General features: G+C 41.4%; 1 protein-coding gene across 2 annotated transcripts in view; it reads left to right on the plus strand.

Annotated features, from left to right (window-relative positions):
- The window catches only part of ARFGAP3 (ARF GTPase activating protein 3), a 39422-nt gene extending 15527 nt beyond the window's left edge, over positions 1 to 23895 (plus strand). For both annotated transcript variants that reach the window (XM_077337852.1, XM_077337851.1), the window contains exons 9-16: positions 2413 to 2558; positions 10387 to 10512; positions 12549 to 12668; positions 15127 to 15264; positions 16831 to 16954; positions 17334 to 17424; positions 18772 to 18893; positions 22577 to 23895. In XM_077337852.1, coding sequence (XP_077193967.1) covers positions 2413 to 2558; positions 10387 to 10512; positions 12549 to 12668; positions 15127 to 15264; positions 16831 to 16954; positions 17334 to 17424; positions 18772 to 18893; positions 22577 to 22594 — 885 coding nt within the window. In that variant the 3' untranslated portion in view covers positions 22595 to 23895. The remainder of the gene's footprint in view (positions 1 to 2412; positions 2559 to 10386; positions 10513 to 12548; positions 12669 to 15126; positions 15265 to 16830; positions 16955 to 17333; positions 17425 to 18771; positions 18894 to 22576) is intronic.
- Positions 23896 to 24182: the final 287 nt, after the last annotated feature.

A 24182-nucleotide genomic window follows, 5' to 3' on the forward strand; every position in this document is an offset into this window, starting at 1 on the left:
CAATGCATTGATCAGATTCAGCAGCCTGGCACCCTACCTTTCATTCCCATGGCAGCCATACTCATATGTCCCCAGCCTATCCACTAGACTGGTCTGAGTGTCTGCCACCTCTGCATTCCGATCCCAATTCTTACCACTCTGGAAACCGGAGTCATCCCTCTGCATTGCTGTTGGTTCCCCTGAGATCATGCACAGCTGCTCCTACCTTTGATTCTGATGAGGGAGGTGAAGAGGGAAGATTGGATATGGATTATAATTCTGAGATCCCATCAGACCCATCACCTGACAAACAGGTGAGTGACCCTACACCCATCTCACCTAATGAAGGTGTGAGGTGATATGCTGAACAGATGTCCAGAATGATCCAGGCCTTGGAGTTTGACATCATGCCACAGAGCAGAAGTACAAGGACCTTAGCCTTCTGAGATTCCCAGCTCTGTTGCCTTCCCCATACTGGAGGACTTCAGGATATTTATGGAGATCTGGAAGAGCCCTGCTTCTGCATCAGACACATAGAGAATCTGTACAAGATCAAACAGGGTGGTGCTACATTCCTGTCTACTTTCCCCCCTTGGTAACTGAAGAGTTCAGAACAGAGCCCATCTATCCATTCATTCTGCCCCAATAGACAAGGAAAGAGAAAGCTGGACACATTGGGGTGCAAGGTCTACTACTATTCTGCTCAGACCTTTAGAATTTTTAATGTTCAGGCTGTTATGGGAGCCTACCAAGTGTTTGTATGTCAGAAAATATCTCCTTACCTTGAATTTCTTCCTAGAGACAAGAGGAACCTTGCCAGGGTTTTCTCACAGAAGCCATTAGGCTATCTGAATAACAAATTAATGCTTCTCACCACTCCATTGACTCTGCTATAAGGGCCATTGCTTCTGCTGTGATGATTAGATGACATGCCAGGCTGAGCTCAACTACCCTGCCTGTTGAGACAAGGAGTAAAGTAGAGGACTCCATCTTTGAGGGGACCACACTATGAGATGCTGAATCAAAGAAAGAAGAATCACCAAACAGCATGATGGTTGCGATATCCTCAACCATCCTTTCTTTACCAAAGGCAGTGTCCACTTGCACCCACATTTTAGAACCCTTACCACAGAAACCAGCTTCCTTTCAAGCTGCCCAGGTCTCCATATCTTCCTCAGCAGTAGATTTCCTCTTTTCCACTTAAGAGAAGGAATGGGTCCAAGTTGAAACCTGGCCAGCAATTGCCTATTTCAAGAGACTCCCAGAGTCATTTGCTGAAACCAATGTTCTGACTCGTCCAGTGATCTGAACCTGACCCTACCTTTCAGGACAAGTTATGTCCTTTATTGCCCTGTTGGAATGCTGTTTTCACACACTAGATGTTAGAAGGTCACTACTTTTCTACCTGAAGAGAACTAAACAATTTAGGGAGTATGTTAATTCGTTTATTTCATACATAGGGTACAACAAGAGCAAACCAGTTACCTAGACTATATCTAGGTCTCTACCATCCAGACATATTACTGCATGTTGGAGCTCATTCTCCCAGGGCCAGAGCTCTGCAGATCGGCTACTTGGTCATGTTTGGAGAGTTTTAGAAAGCACTACATGCTGGATCTTCAGGTGGGATGAGAAGTGGAGGTTGAAAGGCCATTCTGCGCTCTCTGTTCAAATGATTTATTATCCTAGCTTTGTTGCCTTCCATCCTGCGTCCTAGATTATTGTTTTGATAAGATCCCAATGGGGGACTGCACAGAAGACCAAAGGTGAAAATGGGATTGCTCTTACTGTTACTGTTGTTCATTGAGTGTCTTTTATGCAAGCATACATTCCCTCCACCTGGCCCTCTGTTGATTCTCAGAGGCCATATTTTTCTTCTGACATTTGTGGCAGCTTATGCAGAACTGAGGTGAGTGGAGACCCCTTTCCTTGTACCATGTGACCGTATTTTGATTGGGTAAGGGACGTCTCATGATTGTGAGAGGGAGGAGGAGGCGCCTCTCAAGGACTTTTAAGCTTTGGAATAGACTTTTCCACATGAGGCCTGCTTGGAAGTAGTTTCAATGTGTGCCTGCACAGAAGACATTCGATAAACAATGGTTACAGGTAAGAGCAACCCTGATTTTGGATGTCAAGTAAACTTTGGTTACAATGAATCAAGAAGGACAGGTGAGGCTTGGTATGAGGGGAGGGGGAGCAGACAGGACTGTCATTCCCAGTGACTAAGCTATTGCCAGCCTGTGTTATCTGAAATGGGCCTTCATGCAACTTTTCTTTCCCAACTTCTTATGGAACAACGTTTTCCATTTTGCCTAAAATAACTGTATATTTGCATTTCAATCTGTTTACATACCTGTATTTTATTACCTTTTTATTTCTTAAGATTTGCTTAAATTACTGGTTGACATAAGAGTTAAACTATTTTTTTCTTAGTTTGGAGCCAAGAAAGGTGGTTTGAGGGCCCAGAAAATGAGCAGCAAGAGTTTTAATGAGATTGAAAAACAAGCACAAGCAGTGGATAAAATGAAAGAACAGGAAGATGTGCATGCCTCCATCAGAAGTGAGAGAGAGGAGCCACTGTAAGTATGATTTATTTAGTTGTTATGATGAAATTCAGTATATAATAACAAGGATAAGGTTTGACTTCAACCAAATGTATCAAGGCCATTTATACTCTCTTTGCAAGTGTCTTTTTGACTGGTAGAAATTGGCCCCCCTATTGTTATGAAAATGTTCCACTATGTAATATGTGAACTAAAAGGATATCTGCTTATAGTGGCAGGCAGAGTTGAAGTAATCTCTCTGTATACATCGAAACTATTTTTATCCAGTAACTAAAAACATAAGAACAGATTCTCAAAGCCACGAGGAATATGCCAGGTTTTGATCAAAGTACTGAAGGATATTTTTGGGAGTACCTAAAATGAATTTAAGAATTCTATGCTGGGACCCTTCCAATTACATAATGTTAAAATGGCCCAAGATCTCTGTCCCATATACAAAGGTCCAATTTAGCCTTAATGAATTTTTGATTAGGATAAATTAAACTTGTCCCATTGTGGCTTTACAACTTTCAGATTCCATTGTACAAATAAAAACAGGCTTCTTATCCGGCACTGTCAGTATTCAATGTGAAGCTGCTGAGGATGTCAGATTTTCAGTCCTGTTTGTAGCAACTAAACAAGTTCCTTGGAGGCTCAGGGCTGGTATTTTTGGTCTGTTTTTGTAAGGATAATAGAGGAGGGGGACCTTCTAGCAGATAAGACTGTGAAAGACTGTGATACCAGATGAAGGGAGCATCAGCTGCCAAAATCTTGTTGGCCTCTGACATGCTGTTTGGACTTGAGTCTGACTGTTCTATTGCAGGTTAGCCAGGTTGCACTCTTTAAAAAATCTGATATAAGTAATGGATCAAGAGAATTATGGTTTGCTTTTACAGATGACATACTAAAAATTGCATTATTACTATATTGGGGGCTCTGTCTTAAAGAAAAGGGTTCATCTCAATGGGGGAAACCTCCACTTTGCGAGCCCATTTGCCCACTGTCTTGGATGCAATTTGCGTTTGTCACCTTTCTGAGAAGCCTCCTTAGAACCAGGAAATCCATAGGTTCTCATTCTGAACTCATCCTGAATTTCTAGACCAACATTTTTGAAATTCTTTTGTGCTTTTTGTCTGATAACTATCAGACAAATACGTTGTCTGCCAGCCAATGCGTTGCTGTCTCATCTTCTCCACTAGCACAGAGCAATCCTTTGGGATTCAAGTTGGATTGAGCATCTCCGGAGAGGTAGAGAGATCCCTTTCCCAAAGAAGTAATTGGAGTCTTGAGAGACAGATTTGTCTAGCCTGTTGTGTGAATTGTAAACAGCATTTTCAGGACTTGATATTGTGGGTCTTGCTAAGGCACAAAAGACAGATTGTGCCCAATCCATCTATCAATTGACATTTGCTTCCACAAAGAAGGCAGTTTTTAGGAGGTGGTTTTCATATGAGGCCAAGCTCCTTGTAGAGTTTCTGCCGTTCTCTGCCATTGTGCCACCAGACCCAAGTCAAGGGTCCTCAGAGCCTCAGAATGGAAAGAAATGAGGTTATGGTCATTGAAGTCCTCTGCCTGCCCAGCTAGTGGCTCCACTCTGACTACCAGGAATCCAGCTTCCTGCTTCAAGCACCTTGAACATAAAATAGTAACAATCTCAGGGACCTGTTCTGCACCCTGATCCAGCCTGGCTCCAGCTAACAGCCTGGAGAAAAGTGCAAGGGGTCTGGTTTCCCAGTGGAAGTAGTAGACATCATGGTTTAGACAATAAGGTCAGCAGCCAGGTGTGTATATAACCATACCTGGTCTGCCTTCAGAAAATGGACCAGTGAAAAAAAGATGACCCCTTTAAACCTGTCTTATAAGGGTGTTGTCTTTTTTCTGCATGGCAGATGGAAGCAAGGGTTGAGGCCAAATACACTAAAGAGGAAGGCAGCAGCATTTATTGTTCTGAGAAATAGAGGACTTCATAATATCTTCCAATAGACATATTAGAAGGTTCTTCCAAGAAACCATGCAGTTAGTACCTCCAGTTAGGCACAGATTTCCTAACTGGAGAATGTCTAAAGTTTTGTAGGCCTTGACTATGATGCTGGTCAAACCTCTAAAGTTTGCAGAGTTGACATTCTTTTCAGGGAAGGTAGCCTTCCTGGTAGCTACTACATCAGCCAGGAGGTTTTCAGAACTAGGAACCTTGTCAGTTAGACATGCTAGACATATTTTCCACAAGAACTGAGTAGTTCTAAGGACAGATCCTGGTTTTGTACTGCAAGTAAATGCGGTAGTTCTAAGGACAAATCCTTCCTTTGTATCAAAAGTAAATTTGGCCTACCATTTAAGACAACAGTTGGCTGGTTCTTCCTTCCTTTTGCCCCAAACCTTCTCATCCATGAGAAAAGGCCTGGCTGGATGTGTGCAGGACTCTGCACATCTATATAAACAGAACATTGCATTTTCGATTTTCAGACTCTTTGTTTATGTAACATTGTTCAGAAAACATGAGGGAAAAGGTTTCAAAAACTACTATTGCTCTTTGGGTTAAGATCTTCATTCGTAAAGCATACGAGATTATGGGTTTAAGAGCACCACAGGGCATTACCACTCAACCACAGCAGCAGCTATGTCAGCTGCTTTTTTAACAAAAGCATCAGTGGATGAGATTTGCAGAGCCACTACCTGGTCTCTACATTTGTGAGACACAAATACGGGTGACCTGCTGGACTCCATTAAGGCAGCCTTTGAGAGAAGAGTCCTGTAGCAGGTGGTGGATTGAGAATATGAAGATGTTGGTTTGGATACTTTGTTTTCCCACCCCATTTGCTAGCTTGGGTATATAACCAGCTTGGATGACTTTGCCCACTGAATAAGAATGGAAGACAGGACTTATCTGAAAGTTTCTTCTCTTCAGTGGGGCGAAGTCATCCATTTCCCACCTTAAAAAAAAAAAGATAGTACTTGTAATTACTGCAGACAACCCATAAAGAAATACCAAGGCACAGATTTGGAGCTGGGTGATGTGATGACTGGAAGGGCAGCATTGCTCTGGTCCACAAGAGTCATATGAAAATTTTTATAGTAGCTCACTGGAGCAAGAGGAGGCCTGACCTACCAAGGTTGGATGACCTTGACCCAGTAAAGAGGTAAGTCCAATGTTTCATTCCTACTCTTATTGGAAGAATGGAGTTATTTTCCAAGGGACCAATAGCACAAGTACTACCATCCTAGAAATATACCAGCCTTTGCTTCTGACATTTTCCCCTTCCAAAAAGAGGTTACAGAAGTGTCAAACTCATTTGCTACAAGGGCTGGTTCTGACATAAATGTCACTTTGACAGGCCGTGCAACTTCTTCCTTTAAAATGTAGTGCCAGATTCCAAATGTATAAACTTTATAAAAGGGCACCAGCAAACCCAACTAATATTCTTTTTTACTTAAGAAGAAGAGCCACTTTTCTCTACCCAAAGGAATCTCAAAGCACCTTCCCTTCCTCTCCCCACAACAGACACACTGTGAGGGAGGTGAGGCTGAGAGAGCCCTGATATTACTGCTCACTCAGAACAGCTCTGTGGTGAGCCCAAGGTTACCCAGCTGGCTGCGTGTGGAGGAGGAGCAGGGAATCAAACCCTGCTCACTAGATTAGAAGTCCACCCTCCTAGCCGCTACACTAAGTAAAACTATGCTTAAAACACTAATAGTCTTCCAGTATTTCCGTATAGTATCTTCCTGATGCCCATCCTCCCACTTCCTCCTTTGGTTACTTATATAGAGATACAATGTACAGCCTCTGCTATCTGTCACGAAAGCAGTGGCTCACAAGCTGAATAAGAGCCCTGGACAAGTCGGTTCTGGCCTGTGGGCCATATATTTGACACCCCTGAAAAACCTATCCTTGTTTACAAAAACAGATGATCCTCTTTTATGTGATCTAGTCTGTCTCTTTTGCCTATTCCACTTTCATCAAAAGGCATTTTTGTATCTCAAGGGTGTATATTTTCAACATTGTAATACATTTTCAACACAGAAGATATTTTATTCATTTGTTTGATTTTATACCACCCTGCTCAGCGAGCTATTTCAGAGTACCCTTACCAGAATGGTGGCTTGCTGGTTCAAAGTTACTGAGGGAATGCCGTTCATGCTAGATGTTAGGAGGGCATTAGCCTTTTACGTCAGCAAAAACGTACTTGTTCCATGAGGGCCCATTCCTCTTTATTTGCTATGGGGGTAATCAGAAGGGAACAAGAGTCTTGTCTCCATAAACTCGAATGAAAAGAAATGTCTTAAAAAAATTAAAGGCATACAAATACTGGCAGAGTCTCATTGGGATTCTGGTCCGTGGACATCTAGAGAGCCACAGTCTGGCCACTCCTGCTTGAAACCCTAATTGTCAGATATGTGCAATGTTGTTAAGCATGAATAGGCTCTTAAAACATTTATTATATTGAACTAAATAGTTAGGGCTAACGTGGTCTGAACAACATGTGTTCAAGATGGAGTCTAGGCTGCTTAATTCTGAATGGCAAAATGTCACCTTTGTGTTCAGCAGGTTTATTCCCTCCATTACTGCCTCTTTCTCTTCCTGTTCAAAAAGAACTTATGCTCTTTCTTGTGGGCTCCTTACAGCTGTATAATCTAGGCCAGACTTTACCAAGGTTTTGTGAAACCCTGGGGATTCTTGACAGCCCTGGAAGGTATTCCTGAATGGGTGGGAGTTAAATTATTTTATATATTTTTTAAATTTGTTAAACATTTATTGGGTGATATGACCATATATGGTCATGTTGACCTAACCTCCCCCCCCCACAATGGCCAATGATGGTCCTAGAAGGGTTGGGGAGGGGCCCTGGGTGGACATGTACCCTGCTGTGCTTCCCAACCATATTCTAGATGATCATGCCACTTCTGGGGTTTCTCAAAGTCTGAAGAATATTTCAAGCTTTTCTCAATGGCAAAAAAAAGAAAGAAAGGCTGAACTAAGGTGTGATCAGGACCTATTATGCACACATTCGATAATGTATTTCTAGTGCACTTTAGAAGTAGATTTTACTGTTCCGCACAGGAAAATTCAGCTGCGAAAGCACTTTGAAAATGCATTATCCAACACGTACATAATGGGTTTAGGTGGGATGTGTCCTTTTTTGGCTAGGTATATTTGCATTTCTAAGGTGCAGGCTGGCTTCCTATTGGGAAGTGAGTCATGCCTCATTCCTCTTTCTATGTTACCAGTTAGCAGAGGGAACTTTTAACCTCTGAGCCTGTAAAGAGTGTAAGTCCAACTATGTTAAATCCTGACATGCCTGGGTTAAGCCATTTCAGCCCATCCTTAAACTTGCTTTTTCTTCTTCCCTCTAGAAGTTTAAGTTAGGTGTTCTGTTCCATTAGTATTATGCACAAAAGCCACAGTGAGAAAAACAGGCTGCTTGCTTGTAACTGTTGTTCTTTGAGGGGTTATCTGTGCAGCTTGAACTTTACATAATTCCATGTCAGTCTGAACTTCATGCAGTATGTAAATCTTTGGCTATTCTATTTATTCTTTCCCCTTTATGTGCCTGTGAAGATGCACTGGATTATATCTGACAAAATGGCCTTTAATCCCCAGCAGCGTATTCTACAAGTGCTAGTTGTATTTTTGCTACAGCAAAGTAACACAGATACTTTTATTCAGTTCTATTCCTGAAAAATTCAGTAACTTTAAGTCTGTCATTATTTGGTAGTGTGCACATATCCGTATAAATACGTGTCTTTTTTAACAATCCAGGGTTTTGACAGGGCTTTTTTGTTTTGTTTTGCTTTGTTGGTGTGGGTCTATTCCATGACTACATTCAAGGGAGAATTATCAATCCTGTTATGAAGGCACAGAGTCTTCATCCTAATCATAGAAAAAATACTGCAGATTATTTAGGCTTGTATTTATTTCACAGTACCTCTCTGCCCACCCCTGCTAAAAACCTGAATATTTTCAGGTCAAGTGCTTTAAGAGATGCTGTTTTCAAATAAGCAGTAGATCTCAGTTTGCCATTTTCAAATTATGACTGCATTATAACTTTTAGTTTAAAATTTTAAATTAATAATTTGATCACGACATGACTAATTTCTGCTGTAATTTTTAAAAATGTGATCACTTTAGGAGTTTATTGCTGATAAATTCATTGTACCCATTTCCAAGGTATGTTTCTTTCTAGACTGCCTGCTCCCTCTCAAGGCGATTTACATAGCATTGCATCTTGCCTGCCAGAAACATATTGTTCTGACTTTCTTGATTTTATTAATGCTATCAGAGAGAGATAAAAAGTAAGTGTGGTTTTGTTCTGTAATTGAGAAATCAAAATGCACGTTGACAAAGTGAAACTTTTTGCAGCATATTTGCACGGCTTCCAGAAGGGAATTTTTACTGCAAAAACCTTTCAGTGAAATGACATCTACTAATACATATTCATTTGTTTTACTGTTACTATCACTCTAGCTTCCATCAGCTTCTTTCTAGCTTTTATTACCTGGTGAGGTTTAAAGTATCCAATGTTCAAAGATACTTTGCTGGTGGATCATTTTGTTTTGTCAGTCATCATACATTTCCTAGTTGTGTGTATCACTGTGAGAGATTTGATACGGTATAATGAACATAATTAAGCATAAATGCAGATCCAGATATTAACGATAAAAAAATAACAGAATAACATTGTCATTTGATTATTGCATGATTTTTTCAACTCTATGCACGGTGTTGTATTTTTGTGTACTTCTGTATTCCGCATATTGCACTAGACTAATATTTGCAACGTATTATTGAAGTGTATGTTTCATTTTCTTGCATCAATAATTTATGTAAGTCAGGCTGAAGATGTTCTCCTCATTACAAAAAAGAGAGGACTTTTTGGTGTTTTTCTCATGCGTCTGTCCCAAAGGGTTTCTGATCCATCTCTCCAGAAGGGAGCTATGAAACTTCTGGGTCCACTTCAGGCTCTTGCATCTCATGACAGGAGAGTTCTGCTCATTGCTTCATCAGCCACTGAGCCTGGAAAAGTGGGAGGACTTCTTTGGGCACCTCATTGGAGATGACCCAGTGCCCTTGAATTATGCTTTGGAGACATGTTTTGTGTATTGGGGAATGTGTAAACATGATTTAAAACGTGGCCTTAGATTTGCAAGTGGATTACTTTTCCTGTCCTCAAATGTGTGTGTTGGCCATCTGACATGCAAAGTGGTGTTAATACGATAGTAACATTAATTCTTACTGTCTGTTAGACTGCTAGCTATTTTTTGCCCTTTTGATGCTATAAGGAAGCTTCAGTAAAAGTCCATTGCTCTAACTTCCGGTCAATAGACTTCATGCCTCTATTCTGTATATTTTGTCACTATTTGTAACCAGGTGGCATTGCCATACATCTTTTCATTCCTTCTGTAGTTCAAGCCATCCTTTGGGAAACCTTTCCTGTAATCTTGGGTACTCTTCTCTTTATGACACACTTAACTGTTTATATACATTTACTTAAGGCCTTCCTCGGCAAGGGCATAGAAAAGGAGGTTGATTCAGTCATCTCAGTCAACAGTCATCTTAATTAATGTATTCTAGATTTTATTTTTTTATTTTATATATTTTTATTCTGTCAGGTTGTTTGTTGTTACCCATCCTGAGTCTGTAGAGAAAGGGTGGGTAAATACAATAATAACAATCTACTTTTTTCACATGACACAAGTCACATGGAGGAGTTTCATGCAATCCCAGCATAATTCATTTGAAAAAAAACAACACAAGCTGCTCACTGCCATTGGTGGGCTGATGAGGAGAGCTTTGTGGTTCCCCTATCTACTTATGTCTATCTAATATCTCTCTATCTCATCTGTAAATGACACTCAATTTGTTTTCTAGTGTATCATCTTTACGGCTGGCCTACAAAGATCTTGAAATTCAGTTGAAAGATGAAAAATTGAATAAGGCCAGCAAAATGAAAACAGAAGCAGAAAGACTTGGAATGGGGTTTAGTAGCAATCGAAGGTAGGTGTAATGCTCTAGTGGTGTATTATAGACACTAAGGGTAAATGATAGCCCAGTTTAATATCATAGCAGAGAATACCAAAAGAATACGTTTCTTTTGTTTTGAATTCCTGTGAAATGTGATACTTGTCACACCTCAGGTTAAGAACTCTCCTTACTGGTAGATGTAGGGCCATGCAAAGGCATCCCTTAAGGTGATGCCTCCCAGTAATTTGGCTAGATATCCACTGGATGGATGGCTAGATATCCACTGGATCCAGTGATGGGATGGATTTTAAAATCCTTTTCCTTTGAACTGATTGTTTTACACTGTGTAACCCACTTCGTGTCTCAGTGAGAAATGCCGACTATAAATATATATATACTAGAATTAAAGCCCGTTACAGCAGATACAACAGGTGTTAGCAGGGGGAGAGGGGGGAAATAGCAAAGAAAGAGGGAGGTAAAAAGGAAGAGAGTGATTAAGATAGAGGGAGCTTGGCTTTGGGAACAGTAAGGGGAGGGGTTGTTCAGTCTGTAAGGGCAAGAGGTTGGATATGTGTGTTGTGTGGGGGGTTGTGGTGGCGTGACAAATGAGGGCATGGGTGTGGAGAGATGGGTGTCAAGAACTTGTGGTTTGGAATGTTAGTTGAGTGTGGGAGAGGACTGACATTTGGGAATTGTGGCATAGTGGACACAGATGAGTTTTCCAGAGCCATGTCTTCAGATATGTGAAGGGAAAATCAGACTGGAGACTTCTTAGAGGGAGCTTACATGGCAACCAATTCCTCCCAGTTCTGTGGCCCTGCTCCTTCTGTCTCCATTTTTTTACTGTTGATATAATGTTATGTGCTCACATGCTTCTTTCACGGTTGCCCCTTTGAAGAAGAAGAGCTGGATTTTTGTACCTTGCGGTTTACTACCAAAAGGAGTCACAAAGCAGTTTACAAACACTTTTTCCATTCATCTCCCCACAATAGACAACCTGTGAGGTATGTGGGGCTGTGAGAGGTCTTAGAAAACTGAGAATATCCCACAGACACCCAGCAGGCCTCAGGTGTCTCTCAGCAGTTTAAAATTGCCTTCCCTTCCTATCCTCATAATAGGCACACTGTGAGGAAGGCTGGCATAGGGGCTGGCACAATCAGGGTGCAGCCAGCTGTGCTAGCTGCACCCTGATTGGCCCGTATTCCCTCATAGACGCCTGGGGCATGATCTTCCCACAGGACCGTTTCAGAAATATACAGAGGAACTATGGATACGTTATTTAAAAACCACTATGCAGCTCCTTTGCATAAGCACAAAGAGTACAGACCGAGCAGCACCCCACCCTTTAATACTGAATAGCAAGCCACTTTAACTTGATTGAATGAATTTTTACCCAGGGTAGGTTGGAGCTTACAGTTACAAGAGAGAAAGAGCCAAATCCTACTGGGCACACCCAAGCCCTTAAGAGTGCCTAATGGATTCTGGCTTTGCAAACACAGCTTGTCTGCCATCTTAAGTCTTTGGGCCAGTGATCCTTATGACAGTTATTGGGGAAACCCATAGGAGAGGCTTGGATTGTTAAAAAGGTTGGGAATGTTGCTTTTCTTGAGATCCTCTCTGTGGTGATAGAGTTCACTGGGCTTTATTTAGCATTCAGTGTTTTATGGGGAGAAGGAGAGACAGATGGGAAAGGGGCCTACTGCCGCCCCACTTTCCCATCCAGAACAAAGGTGCATCTGTTGGTTGCCCCCTCCCCCTTTGTGAGAGTGAGAAGGAGGAGAGGTGCTGCTGCCATTGTTTCTTGCAGAAGGGAAGGATGAGAAAGCATCTCTGGCAGCAGCACCAGAAGAGAAGCAGGCAGAAGGGGGAGAGCCACTTTTAGGTGCCCATTGATTGCAGGTGATGTTCAGTCTACCCCCACTCTAGAGTCTCATGGGCTCTCTGAAAATCTTTGTCTAATTAGAACCTGAAATGTGTAGTAGTAAACTTTGTTTTTTACCTTGGGCCTTAATGTTTAAATTTTGATGCACTCATGTTTGCTTTTCCTCTGACTCTCTGTTTTAATCCAGTGGCATATCCCACTCAGTAATCTCAGATATGCAAATCATAGAACAAGAAACACCTACAGTTGCAAAGCCAAGAAAAAAATACAACGATGAGGACCCTTATTTTCCTTCTTCCAGTTCAAGGTAACTTTTTTATTTACTTTTGAGTGGGATTGGTATGCAATATTATTAAAGTTACTCTAAATTAAAATTTGTACAGCATGGTAACATGTATGGTCCTAGTTCTGGCTCTTTATCATATATCCTGTATTGATTGAGGAAAAAATGAGAGTAATTGTTCAAATCTGTGTTGGAGATTGGAATGGAGAAATATGGCTCTAGGGGAAGAAAGCATATTTTTCTATGTTGTCTCAAAATAGTTATGTTGATTTTAATATACTGCCAATGAATGAAAAATCCACAAGACTTGTTTTGTGATGTCTGAAGCCCGGAGAGCTTTTCCAGCTTCCATTCCATTCTGATCCCTTCTGCTCCCTAAACAGTTGTTTCTAAGGGCCAGAATATGTGATAAGTATGAAACGGGTGCCAACCTGACTCGGTCACCTATTTGGCTAGCAACTAACCTTTAAAAACTCCATTGCTGAGTGTGGCTCCAGATGCTGTGAAGGGGAAATAGCAGCTTCAGGGTTCCCTGCAGCACCATTTTCATGAGCAGAAATGCCTGCAGGGGAGAGGCTGTTTGGCCCATGGCCATTTCCCTGGCCCCAAAACAGCACTAGAGAGAAGCCTGAAGCCCCTTCTCCTCCCTTGCAGTGTTGAGGAAGAAGAAGAAGAGTTGGTTCTTTTATGCCGCTTTTCTCTACCCAAAGGAGGCTCAGAGTGACTTACAGTCGCCTTCCCTTTCCTCTCCCCACAACAGACACCCTGTGGGGTGGGTGAGGCTGGGAGAGCGCTGATATCACTGCCCGGTCAGAACAGCTTTATCAGTGCTGTGGCGAGCCCAAGGTCACCCAGCTGGCTGCATGAGGGGGAGTGCAGAATCAAACCTAGCTCACCAGATTAGAAGTCCGCACTCCTAACCACTACACCAAACTGGCAATATGCAGTGTTGAGAGCAACATGCAGTGTTGGTTTGGTTTTTAAGGCTTAGTTCCCATATCAACATGTGACGTGAGAGTTGGGTGGGGCACCTGTGACTAGACTTGTATAAGACATATTGTGTATTTTACCTTAGAGGACATCGGTATCATCTGAAATAGCATGTTAAGCTGCACTTGGGAAGAGGTATCAGCAGCCACCAGAGGCATTTCATTCCCTCACTCATGAATGGAATTCCAGAGCAGCTTTTTGAATGCAAGATATATATAATAAATTATCATATATAGTAGTATAGTATAAAGCACTATATTCCATGGACTGTCCAGTTATTTTAAGGGTGTGATGAGGTTCACATCAACTTAATTTCAGAAGTACTGTAGTCTCACTTTGTTACAAGTGGGTTACCTGGCTTTATTTGTGCTAAACTCTGCACTGTCTTTCATAGACTAGATTTAGATTATCATTGACTGTATATTCCAGTTCACTCGGCTAAGGGGTACCTGGGAAGGTGTCACATGTGTAGGTAGGATGCAAATTGTGCCAATGAAACTTGTGTTGTTCTCTAAGATTCCATTAAAAATACAAATGTTCAATGCACTTTTCACTTGAACCATCAGAATTCAGTTGTTTTATAAATCTTAATCCACCTGTGAAATGAATGGGTGAGTCATAGGTTTAAGTAAATTATTCATTTTTAAAGCCACCATTTTGAATAGAAAGGCAATCCTTATGCAGGTACTCCGGGCTAAAACCATTGAAATACTTGAACTGACACTGGAATGATTGTGCATAGCCTGGTACAGTAAATGTCATAAGGTTGTCTAAGGCCTTGTACGATGGGGGCCTTTTAGCCATACTTTTGTTTTCATAGCCCTTGATAAGTGTCTCCCATTTATGGGAGGACTTTATGCGTACACACCAGCCTTTCTGAATGCTGACCATACAATGCCATTGTTTCACTTAACCATGGAAATTAATGATTGTTTTTGAAATCAGAAAGCCTTCTGACTCTCTTAAGAGTAGTTTATGATCTTATATTTGTTGTTAATTTGTGAGCTAGTGTATTGTGGGAGTCTATACAGTTGTTCAGCTCGAGGGCTTAGTTCTATATTGTATTTTAACCTCTGCTTTGTATAATTTTGAATTTTTATATAGCTTTGTATTGTCTAAAAGCCTTTGATAGCCCATTATGGGAGAAAGGCAGTATAAAAACCCAGAATAATAATAATAAAATCTAATCAATAATGATGAAATGACATTGCTTGTAATGTGCCATATTCTATACTGATCCTATTGCATTGTTTTCTGATTCTGTAATCCAGTTTTATTGCAATGTGTTTATTGTGTGTTGCCTTGAATTTCAGCCAGAAAGGAGTATAAGTAAGTGAACAGAATTGTGTAAATTGGCCTATAGGAACAATACAAGATTGAATTTCAAACTCTTGTTATTTCATCTCCATTATAGTACTCTTACCATCTCCTACAGACATTGTGAGCTGCTGAGCGTTTAGTAAGGAAATTATTTCTTTTTACTTTCACTCAGATATTTTGACTCCGAAGAATTGAGAAGCAGCCCTTTTTCTAAATGGGACGACAGCTCTGATCCTTACTGGAAGAAAGAAAGCAGCAACAGATATGTGGATACCACTCTGTCTTTGAAAACTGTGGAGTATTCAGATAGGTACATGAGGAAAACTGCAGTCCACAATCTCTCAATGCTATCCTTTGATCATGTGGCTGAATTCCTCTAATGTAAATAAGTATTGCTTTGAGTGGAATTCCAGTAATCTAGCCATTTGTATTAACTAAACATTTGTATTTAAGGATGCTACTCCTATGCAAAGTACATTTAGGGTTTAAATTATACCAGAATAGCCATGCATTTTAGGCTTGCCTAGAAAAGTTGGACCATAAGGAAGGCCGAGCGTCAAAGAATTGAGGCTTTTGAACTCTGGTGCTGGAGAAGATTCTTGCGAGTCCCTTGGACTGCAAGGCGAACAAACCGGTCAGTCCTAGAGGAGATCAGCCCAGACTGCTCCTTAGAAGGCCAGATCCTGAAGATGAAACTCAAATACTTTGGCCACCTCATGAGAAAGAAGGACTCCCTGGAGAAGAGCCTAATGCTGGGAGCGACCGAGGGCAAAAGAAGAAGGGGACGACAGAGAATGAGGTGGCTGGATGGAGTCACTGAAGCAGAAGGTGCAAACTTAAATGGACTCCGGGTAATGGTAGAGGACAGGAAGGCCTGGAGGATCATTGTCCATGGGGTCGCGATGGGTTAGACACGACTTCGCACCTAACAACAACAAAAGAAAATAGCATGTGCAGGAAACGGTTGACTGTTAATATGGTATTTTAACAATACCATCCTAAACAGAGTTACACTCTTCTTAGGCCATTGACATCCATACATTTAGAAGTTACAAGTCTTCTTAGGATGGCCCTTGCAAGATTACTAAATTAACATATGTTTCTCTGTTTAATATAATATAAAATCTAATTTAAAGAAATGAATATTTCTCTGGTTTTCTTCTGCAAATCACATGAATTAATCGCTATGCAGAAGGAATTCACTGGCCATTCAGTTATAGGAGTACAAGCATTTGCAGCAAGAAAACATCCGCCAGGATATCTGCAGAGACCTGAACAGATAGGGATATTCTTTCCTTGTTATAATCGGTGCCCTAGATTTTTATAAGCAGGATTTTCAACTTAAAAGTGATGTTTTTTTTTGTTTATCATTCTAGGGATCATCTGCTTTAACATATAGTTTCTGTATGTGTAAAAGAGATGTCCGCTTCATCCCCGACAGCCCCCACTCAGTTATAGAAATTGTGCTTTGAATTTCCGCTATTAACATCATGACCAGAATGGAAGAAAGGAGTCACATCTGGGGCCATAATCCATACATTTTCCACTATTGAGTTCACACACACACACAAATAAGGAAATCTGTTATGAGTATTATGTTTTCTTTGTGACATTGCTTAATGGTCTAGATCAAATTCTTAAGGTTATTAACATTGCTATATCAGTTCATTGATTTCCCCCAAATACTGCTCCTGGAGCACAGGGGACCCTCTGGAAAGGCATGAGGTGGGGGAAATTGCGTGTTCCTTTCTGTCAGCAGAAAATTTAGTCTGGCTATGGGGTTTAATATCTACTTGGAATTCAGTATATTAATTAGTTTCTGTCTATGGAACTGGAGCCTGTTCTATCACATGTGACCGTACATAAATGTTTGTAGGCCTGCCTCTCGCCATAAACCTGAGTATGAACGTTCTGCAAGCACCGATGAGGCTCAGAAGAAATTTGGCAACGTTAAAGCTATTTCATCTGATATGTATTTTGGAAAGCAAGACCATACTGAAGTAAGTTGTTAAAACATTCCTGGCTGACTAGTTTGGGAGCTGTTTGGCCTTCTGTTGATTAGTCTCAGCATTCTTGCTCCCCCCCCCCCCCCCAAATACAACCCCATACACCGGCAATAAAACTAGTCTAATCCTCCCCTCCCTTCTTTGCACACCCGACCACAGCCACCCACAGTTCCCAACCACCGTCTCGGAGTGGTTAAAAGATACTAAATGGTTTCTGGTTTTGGACCAAGTCAACTGAAAATTGAAATGATTCACTGGTAGCTGACATTGGCTCCCCCCCCCCCCCCAAGATCTGCCTCAATGTTCCTTTGCAGTGTGACAGTGGGAACAATCACACTGCACTGTTGCTAAATGTTTCTTAACTTTTCCATAGTATGAAGCTAGAGCTCGGTTAGAGAGGCTGTCTGGAAACTCAGCAATAAGTTCAGCAGACTTGTTTGAAGAGCAGAAGAAACAGCCATCAGGTATGAAAAGGCTGAAATTTGATTAGACTAAACTGCATAACTGCACAAATTGCCATTGGTTATAAGTTGCTATTTCTAGGCCTGGCACAATTATTCCAGTTCAGGTTGCCTTTCAGCTGAGCGCACCATTCTACCACTATGTTTACGGTTGCAATCCTAAACACTTCCCTGGAAATGCAAACTTTCCATGAGCTCAGTGTTGAGTTCCAGTGTTAAACTTGGATCAGAGAGACCTGGCTTTAAATTTCACTTGTCATGAAGCTTACTGGATGGCTTGAGCGAGTCACACTCTTTGAGCCTCACCTACCTCACAGGGTTGTTGTGAGGATGCAGTGAAGGAGTGACAATCATCTGCATTAGAAAGAGTGTGGAGTAAAGATGCACTGAATAAATTATCAATAAATGTTAATGTCTGGCCTCTTAAAAGTCTTTAGAGACCTGTTTGTGCTGCTGTCTTAAATGGCAAGAAATCCATGTTGTTCATACCTTTCATATTACGAGGAGCTAATTGCCCTCATTCTTTGCAAAAACCTACAGATTCTAGTATTCCACAGCCGAAACATGTGGGGCATTAGGAAATTAGTATGTAGGCAGTTTCATGTTATTTAGGCATAATATTAAGTCAAATAGGCTGTCAATTCCAAAAGCAGCAGCTACAATCCTGTATGTAGTCATATATCCTGATGTGTTAAACAAATTTGCCTTGATCCTACAATGAACTGTTGGCCAGAGCTTTAGATCCAGATTAGGGGCCACATGAGGATTGTGTCCATGGTACCTAATAAAAAATTAAATTTGACCAAGCTAGGCCTGAAATATTCATTTCCTTGCACTATTCATGAAGCAGACCTTGACCTTGCACCAGTTTTTAAAGGAGACCTCTGACAAAATGTAATGTATTGAGCAAGGCAGTTTCTTTCCTAAAGGACAAGACAGCTGTATACGTGCCAGCCTATATAATTTATAATCTTTGATGTCTCCAGTGCTGAAAAGTCTCTTGTTACATAGAGTATGCTACAGAACTGGGGGAGATGGTTTCTAATTCCAGCATACCTTCTTTTATGGGATATTTCTAATGCCATGGCTGCATGCAAGTGTCTTTATGAGACTCCCCAAGTTTCAGATCCCTTTGGCACTTAGGCATGCCTATTAAAACACCTAAGTCCAAAATAAGAGAGGGGCTTTACTATACAAGAGCGTCTTGGTTGGAGGAAGGGATAGGTCCTTCCAGTGTTTACACAGTTATTTTAGGAAGAGCATTTTATTCTACAACAAGTGAACTTTCACTAGGACATGGGTGTTTTTGTGTGTGCTATATCAAATAATATTCTTTCCCCCTCTGTTTAGGAAGTTATGCCATTTCAAATGTCCTGCCGTCTGCTCCTGATTTGGCTCAGTTTAAACAAGGAGTGAAATCAGTTGCTGGGAAACTTTCTGTCTTGGCCAATGGAGTCATGACTTCGATTCAGGTTAGTAAGCTTACAACTGACATTGTCTTGTATTTGGGTTTTGAATGGTTGGCCTTAGGGAGTGAACACAGAGCTTTCCTTGCGTATTACCCTTTCTAAGTGCAAACACTTCTAGAGTAGGGAAACCGGGTCACCCAAAGACAGGGGAAGGGGCTCTGCACAGTTACAGGTAAGTAAGTCCACACGTGCATATATCTTTGTAAAGATTTCATTTCAAATTGGCATGACATGATCCTTCAGCAGCTCCAGACTTTATCTTATTTAAATATTTATATCCAATGCTGTCCTGTGTGCAAAGCAGCATTCAATAAGTTGAACCTCAGAACTAGATAACTTTTAAAAAGCTAAAGCAGCTCACACAAGCAGAATACTCAACAGGCAGTATCTAAAGCCACTTGTTGAGGTCAGACAAGTATCAACTGAAGAACAATAAAAGGGAAATGAGGTGGGTATAGGAACTGGCCTGAAACCGATGGTCTTCTAAAGAGAGAACTAGTAGACATCCTGTGAAGCCCTCCACCCCTCAGCAGTCCAGGATGCTCTGAACTTTAGAACTCTTCTTCTGACCCCTTTCAAGTGGTTAAAGTATTCCTCCCTCCCCATTCCCTTCCCAGTATCTTTCTTAAGCTGCATAAGGGCCAGAATGCCTACCAGCATATTGTAAGGCAAAACAGGAAATTAAATCTGAATTGGGAGAAAGGCATGAAGCCCCTCTTCTTTCCCCCAAAGTTCTGCTATTGCAATGCTGCTCAGGACTGCTAGAGAAGAAGCTGTATGCTCACTTGTGTCAGCTCCTTAGAGACAGGCCTAAGTGATCATGAAACTTTTTGTCTAAGTTCTCCCAGAGCTTGGAAGTCTTCTGCTCTTGTGAGGGGGCAGGAGACCCCAAACCAGTTGTTCTTCTCACTTCCCCTGAATTCTTTCTAAACACCCCAGTATTCCCCTCCCAAAGATGCATGATTTCTCTCCAAATGCGTGGTTCTGTGGTGGTTGTGGGATGGGGTCATTGTTCTGGGGACATGCCCAAAGCAACAGAGAAATAATTTATTTATTAGATGGCCCATTCTTTTTGACATAGACATGTTTTAGGCTTATAAGTCACCAGCCAAGCTCAGACAATATTGCAAATAGCCAGGAGAGGTCCTATACAGTCCTAGGCAAAAGCGAAAGTCTGTTTAATCCTCTGATGTTCTTCAGCGTAGAATGAAAAAAAAACAGAAAAAACAGCATGAAGATTAAAAACAGGGCAGTTGAGATCTAAAGCACTTGAACAGAAACTTTTCAGCAAGTTGGATTTAGCATAGCCACAAAAGGTGTCCTTTAAGAGGTGGTCACATATCAGAATTTCTTGGCACCATTAAATGACGTTTTGAAGTCAGTGAAGCCAATAGTCTTGTCCTGGAGCAAAATTCTCAGCTGAGATCTTCCCAATCACAGCTCTGATCTCCGGAAACCAAAACAACTGCTGTAAAAGCTATTGTTAGTTAATCTAAGTCCTCTTCTTCTACTTAAGAAAATTAGCCTGCCCCAAATCGAGGTGGCTACATTGTTTTTTAAGCATTGTTAAATGCTCAGGCAGGGAGAGGGGGAGGGAAAGGGGGAGGGAAAGGGAGAGGCGAAAAGCAGAGCCCAGCTCAGATTTATTACTTGCTGTTGTTTATAGAAGCGTTGATTAATAGCTTTCGTTGAGGCTTCCAGATGCTGTCCTCCACCCCGTCCACTGCATTCACTTGCAGTAAATAAATCGTAGAAGAAGGTTAAAGCAGTTTTTTTTGAGAGAGAGAAAGAAAAAAAAGTCCAAGAAAATGGCTGGACGTCCTCTGCCCTGAAATGCTGACAGCCTGTAATCCGGGGAGATGAACTCCCTAAAGGATTGGAAACGGCCCCAAGAGTTGACTAGGACTTCCTGGGTAGAAAAAATGAGGTGGGGTTTGCGTACCCCTCCTCTTTTCTGCCAATTGCTTCCACAATTGACCCCTGTCAGGCTCCAGTGATTGCACTGCAATCCCCTTAGGATGCCATCTTTAGCCACACCCAGAAATAATTTATTTATTAATAACACTCGTTGGAAATAGATTCAGGGAGCAGGTTTGAAGCAAAAGAACAAAGTTTAAATCCAGTGGCACCAACAAAGTTTTATTCAAGGTATAAACTTTTGTGTGCATGCAAATCTTATACCTTTAATACATATATACACAAATATAGGTATAGAAATATTTATTTATTGCTTGGACTTCTTGCTCGCCACTCTCATGACTGGTTTGTGGTAGGTTACAGTTTGTCTGTGTTAAAAACCCCATTAAGACTATACCGCACATTCCTCCATATACAACAGACTCCTAAAAACATTTAAAAGACCATGGTGGACTACACTCCACTAACCCTTCAAAAAGAAAAACTAATACAGGTGTGAGAGGAGGGAGTGCAAATCACCTAGTGAGTGCTATGCTCCTAACAATGGGGGGCCCATCAGATCTTCCTTGCCATGCTGACCTCAACCATAGACATGGTGGAAGAGTCCTATTTTGCAGGAACACTGAAAGCTCCCACAGGGCCTGCAGCTTCTCTGGGATCTCATTCAGGTAGGAGCCAGGACCAAAAAGACCCTGGCCCTGGTTGAAGCCAGGTGCACCTTTCTGGGGCCAGGAATGACCAATAAATTAGTACCTGCAGAGTGTGAAGCTCTGCGGGGGGCGTCCCTCAGATATGTGAGACCCAGACCGCAAAGGGCCTTGAAGGTCAAAACTGGAACCTTGAACCGGATCAGACTGGCAATGCAGCTGCCTCAGGATAGGCTGGATGTGGGACCTCCAAGATGTCCCCATGAGGACCCTAGCAGCTGCATTCCGCACCAGCTGCAATTTCTGGATCAAGGCCAAGGGAAGGCCCACGTAGAGTGAGTTACAGAAATCTATTCTGGAGGTGACTAACTGTGGACAAATGTTCAGAGGATAGGTAGGGTGCTAATAGCTGTGCCTGGCAAATATGCCTGGTGGGCTGCCTTCTTGACCTGCACCTCTAAAGTCAGTGAGGCGTCTATGGTCACTCCCAAGTTCCTAGCCATGAGTGCGGTTGTAAGTTGTGTCCGGGCTAGGTGGGAAAACGCACTTCCTGACCCAACCCCCTGTCCCCCAGTCACAGGACTTCCATCTTGGAGGGGTTGAGTTTCAGGCAGCTATGCTCTAACCACCCAGCAATGGCTTCCAAACATCTGGTGAATGGTTCCTGGGGCGGTGGGGGGGGGGTCCAGATGGCCGTCCATGAGGAGATAGAATTGGGTGTCATTGGCATATTGATTACAGCACAGTCCAAAACTCCATACCAGCTTGACTGTGGGAGGGAGAGGAATTTAGTTGTCTATCTTGGTTTTGTTTTATGTCTGGTTTTATGGGGTTGGGGTCTTAATGGGATTTATACGGTTGGTTGGTTGGTTGGTTGGTTGGTTGGTTGGTTGGTTGGTTGGTTGGTTGGTTGTTAGGTAGGTAGGTAGGTAGGTAGGTAGGTAGGAAGGAAGGAAGGAAGGAAGGAAGGAAGTTTGTCTTTTGCCTCGAGAGTCCTGTGAGGTCAGTTGTAACTTGCATGTACTTTTACACACACACCTAGTAGTCAACCAACCTTTAATTGCTGTACCTGCTCCCTGAAAACAGATTTTACCTCTCTGTTTCTTTTCACTTCTCCAACAGGATCGATATGGATCTTAACCATTTATATTCCACAAATTCTGAATGTCCAAGAAGATTTAATATATGTCTGCTGGTGGTCATACTGCAGATCTTAAAATAAGGCTGCCCTAAGTCTGTAGAATATTTTATTCTGATTGATTTGGCACTAATAGTTTATTGCATGTCCTTCTATCTCCTAGAATACTTTAATGTAGTTATTTGTTGTTACTCCCAGTTTTCTTTATTTCCATTGCCCATGTGCTTATTATGCTTTGAATTGTGTATTTGTTGCACTCTCTCTCCCCTGTTTGCCTCCTGTGAATATAAGGCTGCAGCAGACAGCAACAATATGATGCATGCTGTTAGATCTTACACAAAGTAGAGCTAGACACTAGCGATACATTCCTGTTGATAAGCTTTAATTTCCTCTTAGAAGGAGCTGATAATAGTCCTGTGTGGATGATTGGGAGCCTCCCATAGGCTTGAGCCCTCCTACATTTGATACATTGGTACAAAAGATCCTGCAGGTTGTGGCATATAGGATCTCCTACCTAGGTGTTGAACATGCCAGGGTCAGGGGAAAGCCCATGGAAATAGCACAGCTATAGGATCTTCCACTTTAGACAGTGCTTTCTATTGACTAGGAAGGGGAGAGATGTGTCATTCAAAGAAGTAAGCAAAAGGAGGACATCCTAACAGGCCCAGGGAGGATCCACAAACTAGCACATAATTAAGCATTTCATTTCAAAGGAAATTCCAGTCACTCAGGTGTGTTGATAGTTTTAATGATGGATACTGGCGTGCTTGACAGAAAATAAGTGTTTTATTTCTCATGGTGTCTAATATGACAATGATAAGGGAATATTTAAAGCACTGTTAGCGAAATATATATTTCAAGAGGAAGTTATAGAAATGTCTAGTTCTTTTTTTAAGCAAAAGACTTCATTCTTGGTTCAAAACCAGTTTGTTCATAACATTTCTTTTAAACTGCCATTTCAATTCAAGCTGTTAAACAATCCATTAAGATATAATGAAGAATAATGTGTGTATGTGTGTGTATAAAAGTTACAGAGCCAAACATACCATTGTATAAAAATTAAGATATTAAGATAACATTTAGCACAGTCTTATAGATTTTAAACGGGTAGTGAATGTCTGCAGAAAAAGAAAGCTATAGATAGACTAGAACTATAACTGTTCAAAGTAACCCTAATAGAAAATGTTATGGTCTAAGAGATTACAAGAGAAACTTCAGCTACCAGTTCTGTACCTTTCTTTAACTGCTGCCAAATATTTTGCCTTGTAATATTTTTGAAATAAACTGTAATTTTAAATGAAAACGTGTGGTTTGTGTTATAATAAGATTATTTCATACAGAAATACAGCTTGAAGGCATCAAGGTTCGCTCATTGAACTCCCATCTCTATTGAATGGACATTCAAGAATACATAAAGAAACTTACACTCACACATAAAGAAACTTAATTTACACAGGCTGCTGGGCCAGGGAAGGAGAAGGAGCCAGGTAGTAAGCTGCTAGAGTGGTGAGTGCTGTTTTTATCTGTTCTTACAGAGTGGGTGAGTATGTGTATGAAAGAATATATAACTTGCAGGAGAGTGGGGGCTGT

The sequence above is a fragment of the Paroedura picta genome, chromosome 5, assembly GCF_049243985.1.
Source record: "Paroedura picta isolate Pp20150507F chromosome 5, Ppicta_v3.0, whole genome shotgun sequence".
Taxonomy (NCBI): Eukaryota; Metazoa; Chordata; class Lepidosauria; order Squamata; family Gekkonidae; genus Paroedura; species Paroedura picta.